The sequence below is a fragment of the Dunckerocampus dactyliophorus genome, chromosome 6, assembly GCF_027744805.1.
Source record: "Dunckerocampus dactyliophorus isolate RoL2022-P2 chromosome 6, RoL_Ddac_1.1, whole genome shotgun sequence".
Lineage (NCBI taxonomy): Eukaryota > Metazoa > Chordata > Actinopteri > Syngnathiformes > Syngnathidae > Dunckerocampus > Dunckerocampus dactyliophorus.
This window is the reverse complement of record NC_072824.1, coordinates 6,996,171-7,016,142: the sequence shown is the minus strand read 5'-3', so window position 1 is coordinate 7,016,142 and position 19,972 is coordinate 6,996,171. Positions and strand designations below refer to the sequence as shown.

General features: G+C 43.0%; 1 protein-coding gene and 1 long non-coding RNA gene across 7 annotated transcripts; one reads left to right on the top strand and one right to left on the bottom strand.

The window, feature by feature from the left end:
* Positions 1–407: 407 nt before the first annotated feature.
* LOC129182303 (malate dehydrogenase, cytoplasmic-like) lies at positions 408–9,896 on the bottom strand. 2 transcript variants are annotated; one of them, XM_054778247.1, is made up of 9 exons: positions 9,749–9,896; positions 4,386–4,484; positions 4,109–4,205; positions 3,236–3,411; positions 3,002–3,124; positions 2,752–2,928; positions 2,436–2,549; positions 879–968; positions 408–764 (listed from the first exon to the last, which is right to left on the bottom strand). In XM_054778247.1, the coding sequence occupies exons 1-9, from the start codon at positions 9,800–9,802 to the stop codon at positions 642–644; spliced, it is 1,053 nt and encodes a 350-aa protein (XP_054634222.1). In that variant the 5' UTR covers positions 9,803–9,896; the 3' UTR covers positions 408–641. The 2 variants fall into 2 exon arrangements, with proteins under 2 accessions (XP_054634222.1, XP_054634224.1); XM_054778249.1 differs by lacking the exon at positions 9,749–9,896 and adding an exon at positions 6,212–6,344.
* LOC129182304 (uncharacterized) lies at positions 4,012–19,575 on the top strand. Of its 5 annotated transcripts, none has more exons than XR_008570620.1 (7): positions 4,012–4,221; positions 6,223–6,381; positions 8,549–8,673; positions 9,738–9,913; positions 12,737–16,012; positions 19,030–19,220; positions 19,393–19,575. It is a non-coding gene; the product is annotated as an uncharacterized LOC129182304 (long non-coding RNA). The 5 variants fall into 5 exon arrangements; XR_008570622.1 differs by having other exon boundaries at positions 4,016–4,221; positions 12,737–12,935; positions 15,255–19,220; XR_008570621.1 differs by having other exon boundaries at positions 4,014–4,221; positions 8,554–8,673; positions 12,737–19,220.
* The last annotated feature ends 397 nt before the right edge of the window (positions 19,576–19,972 follow it).

Below are 19,972 nucleotides of genomic sequence, written 5' to 3'. Positions count from 1 at the left end.
GTTTTTAACTTTTACTTTGAAGCGCTTACCTGAAGCCGCTGTAAAAAAAAAAAAAAAACAGGACAGACTTAGAACCACATACGCGGACTCTGTGGGTCCAGACTCAGTCAGTCTTACACACCAGGAGTTGACTTTAAGGGACTAGACGTCTCCGTGCGGTCATTTTGAAGCTAGCTCATTAGCTAACTTGTTAGCCTCCAGGCGACTACACCGCCCTGACGTACTTCTGGGCGAGAGCTGATTGGTCAGGCGTATCTGTCAATCCCGAGTAGTCTCTTATGAGAAGCTAAAAATATACTCTCCTGAATTTTCTAAGAGAGAAGTAAACGTTGAAGATGATCAATTAAACTACATGTTTAGAATTGTGTTTCAAACATTAATCTTGATACAAAAAAAGACTGGATGGGTTTAGTTTCATTGTTTTATTATTGGATCGTTGTGGACAGCTTGTGAGCGCTTCTACCAACATGAACGCCTATTGGCGGCCAGGTTATGATAACAGGCCAACACATACACACGGACACACACACTTTGTATGTGGGAAGGAACACGCGTGGCGGGCTTGGTCTTCACAGCCGAGAGCAGCATCCAGCCTTCAAGAGATGGACATGCTGCTGCTGCTGGCCAGCAGGGGGTGCCAGTCACTGGGAAAGGAAGTCCAGTGCGGTGTCTCGCTCCTCCACCAGCTCCGCTGCCGTGGCGTCCATCTTGGCCCGGGAAAAGTCATTGATGGCGAGGCCTTCGACCACTTTCCAGGTCTTGTTCTGAGGGAAGTCAAAGGTCAGCTACAACACTCTGATTTAAAGTTGATCAGCCAATCACACGTTTCATTCAGACTTGATTCACTGTCAATTAGGAATGTCATGAAGTCGACTCACTTTGATCTGGACAGGGAAGGAGTAGATGAGGTCTTCTGGAATACCGTAAGGGTTTGCTCCAGCGTGTACGCCCATGGACACAAACTCACCCTGTCACAAAGTAACACACATCAATATGTGTACGTATAAAGGGATAGTTTGGATTTTTTTTTTTACATGAAGTTGTATGACATCCCCATCAGCAGTGTAGTGCAACAGCGGTGACTTTTCCCCTACTTCATCTCATGACCGGTCAGTTCTGGTCAGTTTTTGTTGTTGAAGAATCTCACAAATGTGAAGCGTTTTGCTTCTCAAAACAATATGCCTTCAAACAAGCAATATCTTTGCATCACAAAACCGTTCTCCACAAAAAGACCTCACAATTGCTCAGTGCTATTTTCTCTCCCTTCATATCACTCTGCACTGCCGCCTGTCAACTGTTACTGTCACCTTTACATCACTTGTTTCGCAGCGTTTACTGCTAGGATAGTTAAAGTAAACATGTCTAACTATGAAACAAGTGATTACAACATTACTTTTAACATAAAGCCAAAGGGATACCTTTATAAACCGGAACAAACTGATGCCGAACTTGACTCCAGTCGCAGTCACAACGGGTAGAGAGAGAAAGAGAGAGAAAGAGAGAGAAAGAGAAAGAGTAGGGACAGAGAAGTGGTCCTAGCTGAAGCTGGACTCACAGCCGAAGCTGTGTGAGACAGGGTGACTAACAAGCTGTCCCGAGTGTAATACCGTTTCGTAAACAAGGCGATAGGCGGCATCTAATTAGTTAATAGCTAGTTCTTACCTGGGGTGCTGGAACAACAGAACTCTTCAAAACATGTTTCTTCCTCTGTCCTGAGTATGTGCGAATGTAATCCTCCTTGCTGAAGTGTGCACTACACACACTAAGCTGTTTCATCCTTACCACTTTGGGTCCCACTTTATAGCCAATGGCAAGAAGCCAAAGTTGCCTAATAGCAATGTCCATGACAGGAAAGCGATGGACTATATAGGGCGATTCAGACACACTTGTTATTACAGCCCTGGTAATTACAAGTGTGCACCATTTTTAGATATTTTAGTTTGTGACAATATATTTATCACTCTACCTCTCCCTTTAGCTCTCGGGTCACAGCAGTCATCATCCGGGCATGTAAAACCAGTGACGAACGGATGCCGAACAGTTGACACGCGACAGCGCGCAGTGATATGAAGAAGTGAAAATAGCACAGAGCAATTGTGATGTCTGACTTTTTTGCGGAAAAAGGTTTTGTGATGCAAAAGTATTACTCTTGAGCGCATATTGTTTTGAGAAGCAAAACACTTTACTTTTGCCAGAACTACTTACTTTAACACCAAAAACCGACAAAAACTCTGCTCAGCGGGCAAAATAGGGGATAAGTCACTGTGGATAAACTACACTACTGATGGGGATACAACTTCATGTAAAAAGATCCAAACAGTCCCTTTAATAGCATGACTATGTAACATTAGCCTAGCATGATGCAGTCTGTCTGTGTGTGTGTGTGTGTGTGTGTGTGTGTGTGTGTGTGTGTGCGTGCGTGTGTGTACTTGTACCTCCTTGGTGCCAAACCAGATGTCCCTCATGTGGTCGCAGATGGCCTTGGCAGCAGACATGGCGCTGGACAACTTCCTAGCCTTGATGACAGCGGCGCCGCGCTGCTGCACTGTCTGCACCACGAGAACAACAAGAAGGTCATACAGCTGCAGCCATGTTTGTTTTTCTTTCGTAGGATACACCTTCTCTACTACTACTAAACAGTAGAAGTTCATAAAGTTTCTAAGGCACACTAATACACAAATGTTTCTAAGACATTTAATTTGTCAGTGGGTCCCCCCAAAGTCAAACAAAGAGGATGTGGGCACGGCTTACAGAGATGAAATCTCCTCTGAGCCAGGCATCGTCCTTTACGCAGTCGTAGGCCGCCATCTGGGAGCCGTGCAGGTCCACCTTGGCGTGGTGGACATCAGGGTACTGAGTGGACGAGTGGTTCCCCCAGATTATGACGTTTTTCACCTTGTCAGAGGGCACACCGCAACGTATCGCCACCTGCAGGTCAGTGGTGGCACAGTCAGAAGGTTCTGGAAAAGAACACCATGATGCATTAGCGGTTTTAGCAGACCTGAGAAGAGGCTCGGTTATGGTCCAGTCGGGTCAGGCAAGAGAAGTTCTCTTTAGGGATGGATGGAGCCGACTTGGAGGCGATGAGGCAGTTGGTGTTGGCTGGGTTTCCCACCACCAGAACCTGACATCAAAGTTCAGCATCACACCGTTATCTGCCACAGCAGAGGCGCTTTCCTCACATGGAGGTCTTTGGCTGACTCAGCACGTTTAGCAGATAAAAACATGGTGTCACCTTGACGGTCTTCTTGGCGAACTTGTCCAGAGCGGCGCCCTGCGTCTTGAAGATGGCCACGTTGGCCTTCAGGAGGTCCTTCCTCTCCATGCCCTCCTTCCTGGGCATGGAGCCCACCAAGATGGCAGCATCAATGTCCTTGAAGGCCACCTCCACTTTGTCAGTGGGGATGACCTCTGTGGGGAGACAGGAGGAGGGGAGGAGGTCAACAATGAGAAAATGCAGCAGCAACGAATCATGGGACTGTTAACATGTTTGCTTTTGTGTTATTTCACTGAAGCTTGTTGTGTTGTTATGGAGTTAAGTTCTCACAGTGCAATGTAACTTGGAGGTGTGTTGACAGGAGTGATGCTCCTGTCATTCCACAATAGTTCCACAGTAAACATCACAGGCTGGAGTTAACAAAAGAATGCACATTTCTGCAAAGAGTTCTACAACAGACTAGCTGGGCTTCTATTGGTTCGGCCGCCATGTGCCAATAAGAGTTGCTGACCCCCGTTTTAGAACATCAGAGACAAAGGTTCTGCATGACGTGTTGCTGTGATGACGATAAGAAAATTGTTATCAAAGCGGACTTTAGTCATAGTTATAGTTCACATCCCCTCTGAGGACTGCTCTGATTGGATGACTTGACCACAGCCAATCAGGAGCCTTTTGAGGGACACTCCCTCCTCACCTACATGGCGGCATCACAGGGGTCAAAGGGTGCACAAACATCCAGTTTCAGATGAACTGGACTGAAAAGTTCTAATGAACTTAGAACCACAATGGCCTTTGGACTTTACTTCAACAATAACTCCATACACGTCACTGTCCCTACAGCCACACCAGGACAACAGGACAACATGGAGTTCCAACTACATGGCGGCTCACCCCTCAGCAGTGGGAGGGCACAGTCCTGCAGCTCCATGACGACGCCGTCCAGCACGGGCAGCATGGGCGGGATGTCCAGCAGGACCAGGGTGATGGGCTGAGACAGAGACAAAGTAAGTTAGCAAACTCTTTCACGTGTTGTTTTAGCTTTTGCGCTCTTTACACTCAACATCACTCACTACATCCTGTTACCATGGCAACCCCTAGGCAATCTACAGCATTGTGGTATTCCTGCAGGGTGTAACACGACATGACGCAATAAACACAGCGGTCTTACCTGATCCTTTCCAAACACATCTCCTTTAGCTATGCTGTAGAGCAGAGAGTAGGCGATCTGCCCTGCAGCACCAGTCACCACCACGCGGATCGGGTCAGCCTGCAGGAAGCAAATGTGAAAGGTTCCCATTCATTCCAGGGTTTCCCATACATTGAGTTGATCACCGCAGATACTAGGCACTAACTTTTTTTGGAAGATTTGGTGCTATTTGCTCACCCTGGCTCACATTCACATTGTGATGACGTGAACGAATGGCTTGTCAGTATTAAATCCGTCCAGTAGATGGCATTGTAAGTCTACATTGTCAGAAGCACTTCAGCTTTCATAAGGCACTCTTCCATTTGCACCGCATAGCCACCAACTAGCTTTACAACACAGTGCAGCCAGCTATCATGCGAACCAAAAAATAAACAGCACAACACGTAACATGTAAGTTGGCACACTATTCATTATTCAACTACTGTATTGTATGTGGGTAACAACCTCTACGCGTTAACACACACGTAACTTTAACTTTACAAAATATTCGTAGCCATGTCTGCAGGAAAACATCTATGTTTTTGTAAATCAACCGTGCATGTTATAAGGCACACGCATGCATGCCTACCACTGCACAAAATGAAACATGTTGTATTTTGTATGCGTGGATTCAATCAGGCGGCAAGGCATATTCCACAATCGAAGCTTTTTATTCACAACCTCAAGCAACAGTGACCTTCCGGTTCGCTTGGCCAACCCCAGCACACCACATCCTGTAGCCAGTAAAGTTGCACTTTCAAAATAAAAGCTTGCCAGTACTATAAAATGCCACAAACACAACCCTCGTAGGTCAATAACTTCATGTTCAGTTGTTAAATAAGGTTTAAAAACATGATAATGCAGCGCATTACTTATGAGACAAACCAAAACGCTTTGTTGTACCTGTCCAAACACAGTGTTATTGCCTCGTGACCAATTATGCTAATCATACGGTGATGCCAACTACCCCACCCCTTCCACATTTGAACAGCAGACCTGTGGGAAAGTACATTAATTAATCACTGACAGACACCCCCCCCCCCCCCACCCCCCGGAAAAAAATAGGGGTCTTTGTTAGTGTGGAAAAACTGGGTCAGGTGCTGTAACTTTAAATGCAAATGAGGAAGACTAAATTTAGAGAGTATCCTGCCATGTCTCCTCGACTGTACACTGAACTCCATTAAGAATCACGCTAAGGATCATGACTTTGCAAGTTTACAAGATGACGCAGCAATTTTTTTATTTTAAACTTATTTAAACCCAAACTAGTTAGCGTCAGTCTTTCATTCGGCTTACACTCCAGCAGGAAGCAAATGTTAAACAGAAATCTGCCACGTCCACTGTTCAACGAACGGCGCGATGAGTAAAGTAAACATTATGTATGGTATATAATACAATTTTACAGAAGTGTTCATGTAAATGTGAGCGCTTGCTACTTTTTCAAATCATCGCATTTAAGTTTCCCACTAGTCGCGTGACAGGAGGTCGATGACGTAACGCTTTCATTCTACCGAGGATTAAAAACGTCATAACAACTTTTATTGCCAATTTCGGGCTAAATTTTGGCGCATCCTCAGCAAGCACCAAATGCGTCAGACTAGAATAATACGGCCAACTCTTGAAGAATAATTGAAGAATGAATCAGTTTATCAATGAATCAATGAACATGTCATTCAATGGATCAAACAAAGATGGAGGCCGACACGACTGTATCTTTAAGTCTCCAAAAACGAGAACGCTTGACGGTCGTTGTCTCGGTGTTAATGCATATTCTAGCATCTAGCAAGGAGCTCAAATGTTCTTCTTACCATCTTTTAAGAGGACGAGAAGCAGAGGATGTTGCCTGTGAGAGCTCAGAGGAGGACTACATGGAGGAGAGGTCACCTCTGAGCTGACAGACAGCCGAGACCACGCCTCCACGCACTGTACTTCTGGGTCTTGCAGTCTTTTGACGCGGTCACCGCCTGTCAGCTTCCGTGTAAGAAACATCATCTCCCACCATGCATCGCGCCACACAGCCCGCGCCCACCGCACCAAACACTGCGATAAACTTGGAACGCTTTTTGTGTTTGACATTTTAATGCTAGTTAAGTCCATATTTTAATCAAGTCATAAGCATATGAACATGAACATATCAATATGAAGATTATATGCAATGTTTGTATTCATCGTATGTTCATTTTGTTTATTTTTTAGTCATACTGGAAAAATCATTTCATATTTAATTGGGATTCAACTGATTAAAACTATCTATGTATCTATAATATATGAGTGTCTATCATAAACTACTGTATATACTGTACTGCATTCGCTAGCTAGCTGTCTGTAATGCGTTACGTTAGCGACATCGTGTGGCAAGTATTAGTAATGCAGTGTAGAGATTCGCTATTGATGGATGAATAGACAGATACTGTTTGTAGATAGATGGGTCGATGATAGATACTATAGCTAGATAGATACATAGACACTATGGATAGATGTATGCTGTAGATCAGGGGTCACCAACGTGGTGCCCGCAGGCACCAGATAGCCCCCCACGACCACATGAGGAGCCCACAAGCCTGCTTTTCATTCAGGTTTTCAGTTAATAATGAAAGACTGTGGACCAGCTCTACACTCTCAGCAGGGTCTTTGAAGGTGCATGGGAGTTTGCCCAACCAGTCTACATGTGTTTTGTGGACTTGGGAAGGCATTCGACCATGTTCCTCGAGGAATTCTGTGGGGAGTACTCTGGGAGTATGGGGTATCGGACCAGCTAATTCAGGCTGTTCGTTCCCTGCATGACCGGTGTCAGAGTTTGGTTCGCATTGCCGGCAGTAAGTCGGACCCGTTTCCAGTGAGGGTTGGACTCCACCGGGGCTGCCCTTTGTCACCAATTCTGTTCATTATTTTTATGGACAGAATTTCTAGGCGCAGCCAGGGTGTTGAGGGGTTCCGGTTTGGTGGCTGCAGGATTGAGTCTCTGCTTTTTGCAGATGATGTGGTCCTGCTGGCTTCATCAAGCCGTGAACTTCAACTTTCACTGGATCGGTTCGCAGCCGAGTGTGAAGCGGCCGGGATGAGAATCAGCACCTCCAAATCCGAGTCCATGGTTCTCGCCCGGAAAGGGGTGGAGTGCCATCTCCGGGTCGGGGATGAGATCCTGCCCCAAGTGGAGGATATTAGGTACCTCGGGGTCTTGTTCATGAGTGAGGGAAGGATGGAACGCGAGATCAACAAGCGAATTGGTGCGGCATCTGCAGTGATGCGGACTCTACATCGGTCTGTTGTGGTGAAGAGAGAGCTAAGCCAAAAGGCAAAGCTCTCAATTTACCGGTCAATCTACATTCCTACCCTCACCTATGGTCATGAGCTTTGGGTAATGACCGAAAGGACAAGATCGCGGGTACAAGCGGCCGAAATGAGTTTTCTCCGTAGGGTGGCTGGGCTTTCCCTCAGAGATAAGGTGAGAAGCACTGTCATCCGGGAGAGACTCGGAGTAGAACCGCTACTCCTCCGCATTGAGAGGAGCCAGATGAGGTCGCTTGGGCATCTGGTCAGGATGCTTCCCAGACGCCTCCCAGGGGAGGTGTTCAGGGCAGGTCCGACCGGTAGAAGGAGAAGAAGACCCAGAACACGTTGGAGAGACCAACTGGCCTGGGAACTCCTTGGGATCCGCCGGGAGGAGCTGGACAAAGTGGCCGGGGAGAGGAAAATCTGGGCCTCCCTGCTTAGGCTGTTACCCCCAAGACCCTATCTCGGATAAGCGGTAGAAGATGGATGGATGGATGGATGGATGGATGGAGTTGTGGACGCCAGCATTTTGTTAATGTTCTGGGAAAACAAGCATATTCGCTTTGTTTGGGTTTAAAATAAGCTCTGAAAATAAATGTTACAAAAATGAGTAGCTCTTGGCCATTTTCATTTTGTAAAAGTAGTTCTCACAAGGAAAAACGTTGGTGACCCCTGCTGTAGATGGATATTCACTGTAGATAAACACATCTTGTCAGTCATCTTGGAAGTCCACCAACATGTAACTAAACACCTTCAAAGTGTCCTCAGATGTGAGACAGGTTAGGTTTCAGTTCGAAGAAAACAACAAATCTTGAAAGTGATGAAGAGCATTGTCAGTTCATGCTAAAGATGAAGTCTGATGGTGTCCACAGCACAGCGCTACTGAGCAGCATGAATGAACGTCATGATCCTTTAAGAACCTTAGAGCCACGTGACAGGAAGTGCTGCTTGAACTTCATCAACCTCTTCCTTGTCGTTGCCCCACAACAACAATCAAGTAAGTCTTGTTGATCAGAAACGTTGATCACAACAACTCAGTAATTATTGATTCCAGCTGGAGTAAAAGCAACAAAGTCAACTTTAAACATTGACGAGATGTCACACCTACTGAGGCACCACATAAAGGTCAAGGGTCAGTAGAGGACAAGTTGACTGCGTCTGTGTCAGCCCGTTAAGTTGTCTGGTGTCATTAGCCTGCACTGTGACGAGGTCAGAGGTTTATATTAAGTAAACATATGTTAATTATTCACATGTAAACAAAGTTGTTGTATTTAATGTGAATTATTCACATCTAAAATCTCATGTTTATTTTTTTTATTTAATGTTATGTAAACATATGTTAATTATGCAAATGTGCACGTGAAGTTATTATAGTTAGGTGACTTGTATAAATATATTATGTTAACTATTCATGTGTAAACATAAAATTATTCGTATTATTATATTTCTTTATATTAATTATTCCTGTTGGCTCAAACAGGAGCTGACCAAGGTTCTGCTTACAAGCGTTACTTTGGTACAACACAGGAAGCTGTATGAGTCAACCTTCACAATAAAAGCGCCGACAGCCCATACTCTACTTTTGTTCATTTTGATTCCTATTTATTTTTAGGTTGTTAAAGTAACTTTGACTGGCCAAAGTGTCAACACTTTGTAATTTGAATTATTATTTTGAAAAGCACATTAAATTAGAGCAAGACGTGTACTTTAGTAATATTAAAGTACTTTAGTGTTTGTTTTATGCTGCTCACCCCCACTCCCCCACTGGTAAAGGCAATAGTATCCTGACGAAAGGCATTTATTTCGGAAGGCATTGACCGGAAGTGTAGTTATTTCCATTACAACTTTGTAATCAGAGGAAAAGACCATAAGTTCACGCGAAGGACGAGTATGTAACGTTATGACACCACGTGACAGGAGACCAGGAGGTCATCAGTTAGTCTGTATGTAAACCTTGTGACGTAGACGTCCAGGTCTTGTCCTAGTGGACCCTTCACGAACCCCAACAGTCAACTTGACAGCCATTATAATTATAACGTTGTTCCGTGTGTTGCATTCAAGAACAGCCTCACCTGCGAGGAAAAGGTCCGCGCCACCAGGTACATGGAGGTCAGCACCGTCAACATGCTTCACTCCTCGTCCTTCATTCACGTCCAACGCAGAGACAGAACGAGACAGGCAGAGACGCGCATGCGCGAACAGGTCCCGCCGCAGTGATGCGTTCATGGTGATTTCAGGTACACGCACACGCGCGCCACTGCAGTCAGTCTAGTCTCTTAATGAGATTGAAAACAAAAATAGATGCTGCTAATTTATCCCAGTTGATTCAGGTCCAAATCAATTCGTCAGAACCAGTCATCATGTCAAAGTACAGTAGTTCCAAAGCATTCAACTTGAAAACTGCATGGCGGTCCACTTTGACACGTCATGCATGAATGCGACTCATCAAATCTTATTTATTACTATAATGTACAAGTGACATATTTTATACTTATTATAATACACTCCTGATTGAAATGGTAAGTCCAGTTGAAAAGTTGTAAGAATTCACATTTTGCACTCTTAAGGAGGTTCCACGTAGAGCTTCAAAATGCAAAAAGAAAAAGTGGGAGTGAGCCAAAACAGTTTTTTGGCATAAGCAATTTATTGCTCATCAGCTGATCAAAAGTTTAAGAGCACAGCCTTTAAAAGCCAAAATCCTGGGAAAAATGTGTATTGAATGTTATTTTCTGTCAGGTATTCACACTGCCATGACCTCATAATGGCAAAGGCAAAAACGCTTTCTCTCTTTGAATGTGACTGGATTGTTATACTACTACTACTACTACTACTACTACTAATAATAATAATAATAAACTTTATTTATTTGGCACTTTTTAAAACAAATTTACAAAGTGCTTTACAGGACAACAGCAAGGTTAAAAACAACAACATTGAAATGACAAAACAGGAACAAACGACACTGTTAACAGGCAAATCAAGATTAAGATTGTTGTCAACAATTACTCCAAAGATTATTGCATTTGTGCAAAACAGTGGGGGCCAGCACTCCCAGGTGTTTTCATATAGTGGCATTTTTTGTGTCAGGGCCAATGATAATTACTTGTCATTTTCATATTTAACTGCAGAACATTTTTGGCTGTCCAGCTTTTGATATCATTTAAGCAAATAAAATGTTGAGCTGCATAAGCAAGGCCTCACGCAGCGTGCCATTGCTGCTAAGGTTGGACACGGTAACGCAGTCATTTGAAGCTTCTTCAAAGATCCTGAGGGTTATGGAACAAAAAAAAGTAAAGTAGTAGACCCAAAATGTCACCCACCCTGAGCCAGAGAATCCCATTGACTGTCCATCAAGACACTGGACTATTCTCAGCCCAAATGAAGGTCGTTACTGGTGTCGAGTGCAGTCCAATAACCACCATCTGCGGGAAAAGGCTTTTAAAAAGAAAAAGGTCTTCAAAGGTCTTGTCTCCTTGACCACCACAAAATTGCCTGTTTGGAATTTGCACGAGAGCACCAAACATGGGAAATTGAAAGGTGGAAGTTTTATTCTCTGATGAGAAAAAATGTAAGCTTGACGGTCCTCCAACGTTACTGGCACGACAAGGAGATACCTCCTGAGATGTTTTCCACACAGCACAGTGGAGGGGGCACCATCGTGATCCTTCAATGGAACAATGGAGCTTCTGGTTGCACAGAGGCATCAAATGGCATCTGGTGATGTGGAAATGTTGCAGGGGGCAGCCCTCATGACTGAAGGCCCTCGTCTGTGTGGTAATGACTGGCTTTTTCAACAGGACATCGCCGCTGTTCACAATGTTGACCTGACAAAAGACTTCTTTCAGAGGAATAAGATCACTCTTTTGGACCATCCTGCGTGTTCCCCTGGTCTAATTCAATAGAGAACATTTGGGGATGGGTGACAAGGGAAGTTTGCAAAAATGGACGTCAGTTCCAGACAGTGGATGTCCTCCTTGAAGCCATCTTCACCACCTGGAGCAACATTCCCTCTAGCTTTTATTTCTATTTTAGGGGGGGTTGGGGTTTTTTGAGCAAAGGTCTTAAACATTTGATCTTTAATGCTTTTTATTACTTTTGCAATTTTTTTTGTTTCACTCCGATTTCTTCTTTGTGCATTTTGATGCTATACTTAGAACCTCCTTAAGATCCAAATGTAAATTCTTGCAATTTAGCAACTGTTCTTACAATTTCATCAGGAGTGTATATAGTATAATCTCATATATATGTATTATAATGTACATGATCATATCTTATATTTACTATAATGTAGAAAAAATCTTATATTTTATACAATGTATGAGAAATATCCTATCCTATATTTATCATACAAGTATCATATTTATTTTAATATTTTATATTTATTATAATGTACAGGTATCATTTCTTATATGTATTCAAATATAAGAAATATATACTTATAATGTAAAAGTAAACTGACTTGTTTTATAATGTATATTATCATATCATGTATCATATATTTGTATGTACTTTATATATGTATGTATATATGTCACATATATATTAGGTGTATTATAATAGTATATATATTTTTATTTATCATAATGATATATACAATTTATGACAATGTACTTACATTATTTATGATAACGTAAGTCTCGATATCTATATTTATTATAATATTGTATATTTATTATAATATATTTATTATAATGTACTGTCACATCTTATATATATTACAGTATCATGTGGAGATGTCATGTTACATTTATTATGGAAAGCTAGGATTTAATTACTGTAATTCATTCTAGATTAACCGAAACGTGAAAGAACATCTATGCCGCTTAGCCTCATTAGGGTCGCGGGGCATTTACAAATGTAAACATACAAAATGAGTTTTTTTGTCTCATGTCTCTTTTGTACGCTATTTTTGGGGGTCTTACCATAAATGTCCAGCAGAGGCCGCTGCAGGCCTCATGCTTTAACGCGACTGGCCAAATGAGAGGTTGAGGATCAAACACTAGAGGTTGTTGATTGGATTCTAACGGGAGTAAAGTATAAATGTTGTTTTCATTGTTCAGGTCCAGCTTTGAGGACCCAATGTACGCAGTAGGTGGCCACCGTGATTGTCCTGTGACGTGCACGGTTCTGACCCAACATGGCGTCCTATCCCTACTTGCCAAGTCAGGGCCCATCAGCAATTCTTTGGACCATGAGTTGATTGAAGCATTCCTGAGTCAGCTCGCATTGCTAGGCCGCCTGGAGACGTCGTCCATGCAGGTTGTAACCTGACAGAAGCAGCGGTCTTCTTCACGCTCTGACTCCTCACCTTCAACATCAACACACACACACACACACACACACACACTGACTGAACTTTGACCTTCTTCTTCACTACAGAGTGCGATCAACATGAATGTAAACTTTGATGTTTCTTCTTCTATTCTTACTGTTGGAATAACTGGACATTTCACTAGGTACACCTGTACAACACAGCTACACTGCATCGTAATGAGAGCTGTTCCTAATATTGTGACTATTGAGCTGCATGAGAGGGTCACATTATTAGAAACAGTTGTCAGTATGATACAGTTCACATGAATAAGCATATTGTTACATGAATACAATCAAGTCTATATTATCATATTAGATCATCTACTGTATCGTGTCAGATGGTGTACCTAATCAAGTGTCCGTTGAGGAGCATGTTGATGATGTCATTGGTTGGCCCTCCTGTGAGTGTGTATGTAGGTGGGGAATGTTGGGATGCAGGTTTTTGAAGCCCCCACCCTCCTGTGCAGCAGTCTGATGTGGCTTTCCGGGCCTGGCTGGCGCCAGCTGCATGTCATGTTTGTTGTGTCGTGGCGAGGATTAGTTGTCCGTCGTGATTGCATCAGAGTGATGCCTCCGTCATGGCATGTGTTGCATTGTGGGAGCGTCTCCTGACCCACCGCTCAACCCACAGTCGTGCCCAGGCATCAGCAGCACTGTCGCCTCCATGAACCCTCCGCCTCTCTGCCATCTTGCGGTGGCAGTTGGCCGTGCGAGCGCCGCCAATGGACCCGTATCACAAACACTCTCACATTCCAGCAGGGATTTGCGGACTCATCTAAACAAGGATTAGAACTTTCTAGATGCTGAGATAGCAACTGTCGTTTCATGGGAAAGAACGCCATGGGACTTCCTTGTTGATTCCCTCCTGCTGATGCTAGCTAACATGTAGCGTACAATTTGTCTGTTATGGCGCTGATGGAAAGACCACGCCACCAGAAAGACAAACTATCACGATCACTATCATGCTTTTCCCCCCATCGCATCAGTTAGTCATGCTTGTCTGCGGCCGCCATGACGAGCATGTGCGATAATTCCGGTGCAGCATTGCTTCGACTTCCACACCGTTCTGAAAGTTCTCTTGAAGCTCTCTTGAAGAAGTGACAGTGGCCTGCTGGAGGCGGGGCCATTAAAAAGCGTAGTGAACACAAAGACTGTTTTTTTTCCCCTCTTCTGGCATCTCAGTTTACTTCTTTTATTTCTTCTGTGTCACTTTAGCCCGGCTTAATCCTGGCCCCGCCCCTGTCCTGTCCTGTCTTCATGTCACATTCTTGCATGACGGCCTCGCTCACCTTTGATGGCTGAACTCTTCACCTCCTCAAATCTGACCCCGGCCTCTACGAGCCCGGTGGCCATCTTGGACTGAGCTACTCAAGTAGTGTCTCGTTCTTCTTGTCTTTGTGACGTTTTGAGAAGATGACCCACCAAGCACACTTTAGCCACTCTCATTGTGTATGTGTGTGTTTGGGGGGGGGCTACAAATGTTAGCGACAGGCTAGCTTGCTGTCTACCACAGGAGTTCTGCTAATAATTGGCTAAATAGCAGTGAATGTTTGTTGTCTCCATGACAACCATTTCAAACAGTATGATGTTATGGTTAGCACATGAGCTGCTCGTGGGACAAGTAGCACTGCTTAGCCCCTTTATGTCTCAATTCTGTCCCTTCCTCTGTGCGCACGACAGTCTGAAGCCTCTGGGACAGCGCCGCCTCCTCCAAGAGACACTAGAGAGAAGATACAGTATCAAGTTGAGGTTAGAGGTCAGCAGAGCGACAACATGGCTGACGCACATCACGTCACAGTGCTAACAGCGCTGGCTAACTGTGTCAACAAGACAAGTAGCATTTTTGTATCCACTTCTCATTCTTGTCTTTCAGGACAGTGGACTACAATTAGGCTCCTCCCCAAGCATCAGCTTAACTACATGCACGCTAAGCTCATTTTCTACTTAAGTCTCGCTGCTTTTAAAAAGCTTATTTGCTCCTATGTGCTCTTCGTCCCCCCACCGACCCTTGCTGTTAACAAGAAATATAAACCATTGAAATTCTCCTGAATAGAAAAATCATTATGCAGTCATGAGAAAGTCTAATAGGCCCCGCCCACCAAAGGCCTTTGCTAACAGAGACACACGTGATGTAAATAACTTTGTTCTTTTACATCCCATCAGTTTTACAAAGTGGTTGTGAATGTAAACAGAGGAAAAAAATGATGCGTCAGCTCCTCAGTGCTAATGCTAACGCTAGAAGTGTTTCCTGTTTGTGGTTGCTAGGCGACGTGTGATCAGGGTCCAAATGTTCCTTTGTAGCCAGTCGACAAGTGTCCAGCCGGGCCACGCCCCCTCCCATGACAAGACCACATTCCGAGGAGATGCCCGCACCTGCTCCAGGACAGTTTGACCTGGTGAGATGGGGAGGGGAGAGACAAGGAATATGATGATGTCAGCCCCGAGGTAAGCGTGGAAGGAAGGAAGAAACGGGAGGTGATGAAAGAAGGGAGGACGGATGGAAGGAAAGGAGGAGGCAGGGACAAGTGGGTGAAGAAGGAAGGAGGGAAGCACACACACACACACACACACACATAGTAAAGTAGTGATGAGATTGAAGAGGAGGAGTGGAGGTCGCTGAGCATGAAAGAGGATAAGAGGAGAAGAAGACAAGAGAAAAGAAGAAGGGGTCTAAGACAAGAAGGGAGGGTCCATCTTCAAATGATCCTCCTCCCCTTAAAACACATTTGGGGGTCAAATTATTAACACTCCTGTGACCACTTTAATCTTGATGGGGGTGGGGGGGTGATGTTTCACCCAGTTGTCACTCAACACTTTAATTAGTCTGCACACACACTAACCTTACACGCTCGCACACAATAATCACATGCACATATCACACACGTAGATATTCCTGAAGTCATCTATGTGTTTAGCTCTAGAACTTTCCATCACTGGCTGCTGTTCTCTCAGAGGAAGAAGAAGAGCAGCAGGAAGTGCTGTGGTGGTGATGTTGTTACAGAGTCCTGAGGACCACTCTACACGTGAGCTTGGTTTTCTTCATGTGACTAATAATTGATTTTGGTCAGATGAAACAGCATCGACTTTACTAACTAAACATACAGTAACTTTCAAGCGCTACACACATGTCACGTGGTCGCCATGACAACATTCTTACATGGTGTGGTCGCCATGACAACAATCTTACATAAGAACTATTATTACACGGGGCGGGCGCCATGACAACACTTCCGATGTACTTTGCCGATGTACTATATGAGTAGTTACATAGTAGTTAAATATATTAGCAGTGCACTACTAGTGCCGTTATTTATTTCCAGTATTGGATATTGTAATTACTCGCCCGAAGTCAGCTGGGATAGACTCCAATATACCCAAGACCCTAGTGAGGATAAGCGGCATAGAAGGTGGATGGATGGTATTGTAATTAATTACTATTTCAAACATTACAACGCCGTTACCGACAGTCAAATGTGGTAACTCATTAGATTTATGAAGAAGTAATTCCGTTACTAATTCAATTACTTTTTTGGAAAATTTGCTTATATAACAGCATAGTAATTAGTAGTACGGTAGTTATATACCAGTTAGTTATACCGTCACCCCTCAAACACCACGCCCTCACGCTGTTGCGGTTGTTCACAAAGTAATTAATGAATAAATTATCACTGTTTTGTGGTTGAATACGGCCTATTATTAGTTTAATAAATATATGCATATTTAAGCTAAATAAGCTAAATCACGACAAGCATTTTCGAGCATAAAAATGACTAAATGAACAAAAATACAAATAGAAGGCAGAAGAAGCCTTGTGAATGAATGAATGAATGAAGAAGTTAATGTACATTGACCACAATGTGTTGGTGGTCAGTGAGACAATGACCAGACGTGATCACCAGAAAATGTTTAAATTATCTCACAACAGGCACAATAATAATAAAATAATAATCATAATAAGGTCACACTTTACAATAAGGTACACAAAAATACAGTAGTTACAGAGGAACTAATGAAGAACTAATGAGGAACTATAATGTGTAGAGTAGTTACTGAGGAACTAATGAAGAACCAATAAGTAACTAATGAGTAGTAGTTAGGTAGGTTTGTTCCTCATTAACTACTGTAATTTTGTGTATCTTATTGTAAAGTGTTACCCATAATAATAACACGGGCTACTGTTGGGGCCATAACATATGACAAATTAAAATTAAACTCTGAACCTTCCACGTCGCTTCCTGTCCTCCACACACCTGTCCGCGCGCCACCAAGGTTTAAATTGCCACACACAAGCAGGAGTTTTATTTGCATCTTAAATGGCGTATTTACTCTTATTACGTCTACTATATTGGGTAATACGAGTGTAAAGCCATTTCAAGCCGCCATTACAATACACTGACGAGACAATAGCCGCAGGAAGCACGCTGTCCAGAAATAAACAAGGAACTGTTAACGTGTGAGTCTGTTATTTTATTTATGTCTAATATGTCTAATTTTCTCTGATTATATCTACTATATTGGGTAATACAAAGGTAAAGGTGACTATATGGGTGTTATTTTATGTCTAGAGGGCTCTAATAATGTTAAAAAACATATTTAGAAGATCGGAAGCAGATTTTCTATGCCATAACTACGAAAATACTCAATTTAGTAATTTTGAATTCTACTTCACGTAAATTCACATGTCACGGTCGAGTCTGAAACCAATTAACCGCATTAAACAAGGGATGACTATATGAGTTATTAGTTATTATTTATATCCATACTTGATGATGATGATGTTTGCTGTGTTCATGTGAGTGCTGACTTTGTCATTGGAGGCATGAAGGCTGTTTCTAATATTTTGACCCCCTAATGTAATCAGCTAATGTGGTCAGAATATTAGAAAAAGTGGATGTGTCCCGAATGAAGTGTCCCGAGAAGATGAAAGGTGAGGTCAGAGGTGAAACAGGAGATGACGTTGTCTTCGTCCAATGGAGAAGATCACATTCCCGCATTGGACTTAATGGGAATTCCAAGGAATGCTTTTCTTTTTTGTCTGCTTTAAGTGTTAATCCTCTACAAACTTTGTGTTTGAAGCCCAATAAGTACCACCCCCAGTTCTCTGAGTCATTGTCCCCCACCCCCTTCCCACAAAGACATTCCATATCACGCTTCAAAACACTTTACAGTGGTGCCTGGGTTAACGTCATTAATCCGTTCCAGAAGGTCCGACTCTAACCAAAACGGACTTTAACCAAAGGAAACGTTCCCATAGAAAATAATGTAATTCCAATTAATCTGTTCCAGACACCCAAAAATGTTAACACAAAACACATTTTCTGGACAATAATTATAGTTTTACATGAATAAAAGAAAAATAATTACAAATGCCAAATGAATGGACAACTGAACATTTAACATCACTTTTACCAAGTTTTGTTGGAAACTCCCCCCCCCCCACAAAACCATCAATTAACAAAATAGCACAAAATAAAGACATTGGGCCTCATTCATGAAACGTTCTTATGCACAAATGTGTTCGTAAAGCCTTCTTACGAAGATTTTTGGCATTCACGAAACGTGTTCTTAACTCACAGTTCTTAGATCTAAGAACAAATTCCACGAACGCTCAAGAGGACTCTTACGCACAAACAAAGCTTGCACTTTCAATGCGCAATCGCCCTCATGATGGATTTTGCAACCTGATCCCAAAAAATGTAGTGCATATAAAATATCCCAACAATTATTTATCATCAAAACAACTAAAATATACTCCACTGATAAATACATATTCAAATCCCAATTCATTCATCCATTTCCCTACCTCAATCGCGAACGGTATCACTCAATTAATATCCAAGTAATCTCAGATTCGCAACAAGATTCTGAATGTTGTTGCAAGTTTCCCTGGAGGTACACATGACTCCTACATTTTCTGAAATTCCTGCGTTGGAATGCGCATGAGTCATGGCGCAGCATGCGATGGATGGTTAATTGGTGCGTAAAATGTTAATTTCTTGCCTTTTGCATGTTGTTATGTGGCCATTAACTTATTTTACAGGTGATTGAGGCTATGCCCTGGCACCTTGGCTCATGACACCATTGAATAATCCTCAGACCCCAAAAGAACAAATGTACAACCAAAAGCACACACGTACACGCTCCTGCGTGGAGCGCACCATCGGTATACTCAAGGGACGCTGGATGTGTTTGGACACTGCAGGTGGAAGGCTGCTCTACAAACCAGAAAAGGTAAGTTTTGTAGTATTTAATATTAGGTTATAGTTTATGCTTTAGAATGGCAAAAAAATAAGAGGCAAACATTCTGATTCTTTGTGAAGGCTCTCATTAATCCAGGAATTCTCCATTGCAAATATGTTTTATTTGGTCAACTGGATAAATAATTGATTCTCTGTTGTTGCAGGTGTGCAGGATCATAATGGCCTGCTGCGTCTTGCATAACATCACAGTGAAACGTGGTGTGCCCATTGCGCACGAGCACCCCCAGATGAGGACATGCGCCCCCAGCCACGTCTTGAGCCAGAGCACGGGGCTGCTGTATTAATTAGACAGCGTCTAATCAAATGTAACCACAGAAAAAATAAATTGTCACACACAAACTATGTATTTTGATGTTATTTTTCCATCATGATTGTGTAAATATTTTCTAGAGTTTCCGAAATGGTTTTGTTCATGATTGATGGCCCACCTCCCGTTTCCTCCAGATCCCTCAGGTGCGGTCCAATCTTTTTTTTTGACTCTGATTTTAAGTCAAACCACTTCTTTTTAACCTCTGCGGTGGCGCGTTTCTCTGTGGAAACGGCATTTATGCTGGCTGCAATGGTGCTCCATGCCGACTCTTTTTGGATGGCCTGATGACCGGTGGATACACGTGAAAATAAGGTGGTCTTGTGTTCGGTCACTCCTTGTAAAAGCACCTCTATTTCAGTAGAATTGAAGTTTATCTTTTGTTTGTTGTCCAGCTGCTCCTCAGTCTTGCCCTT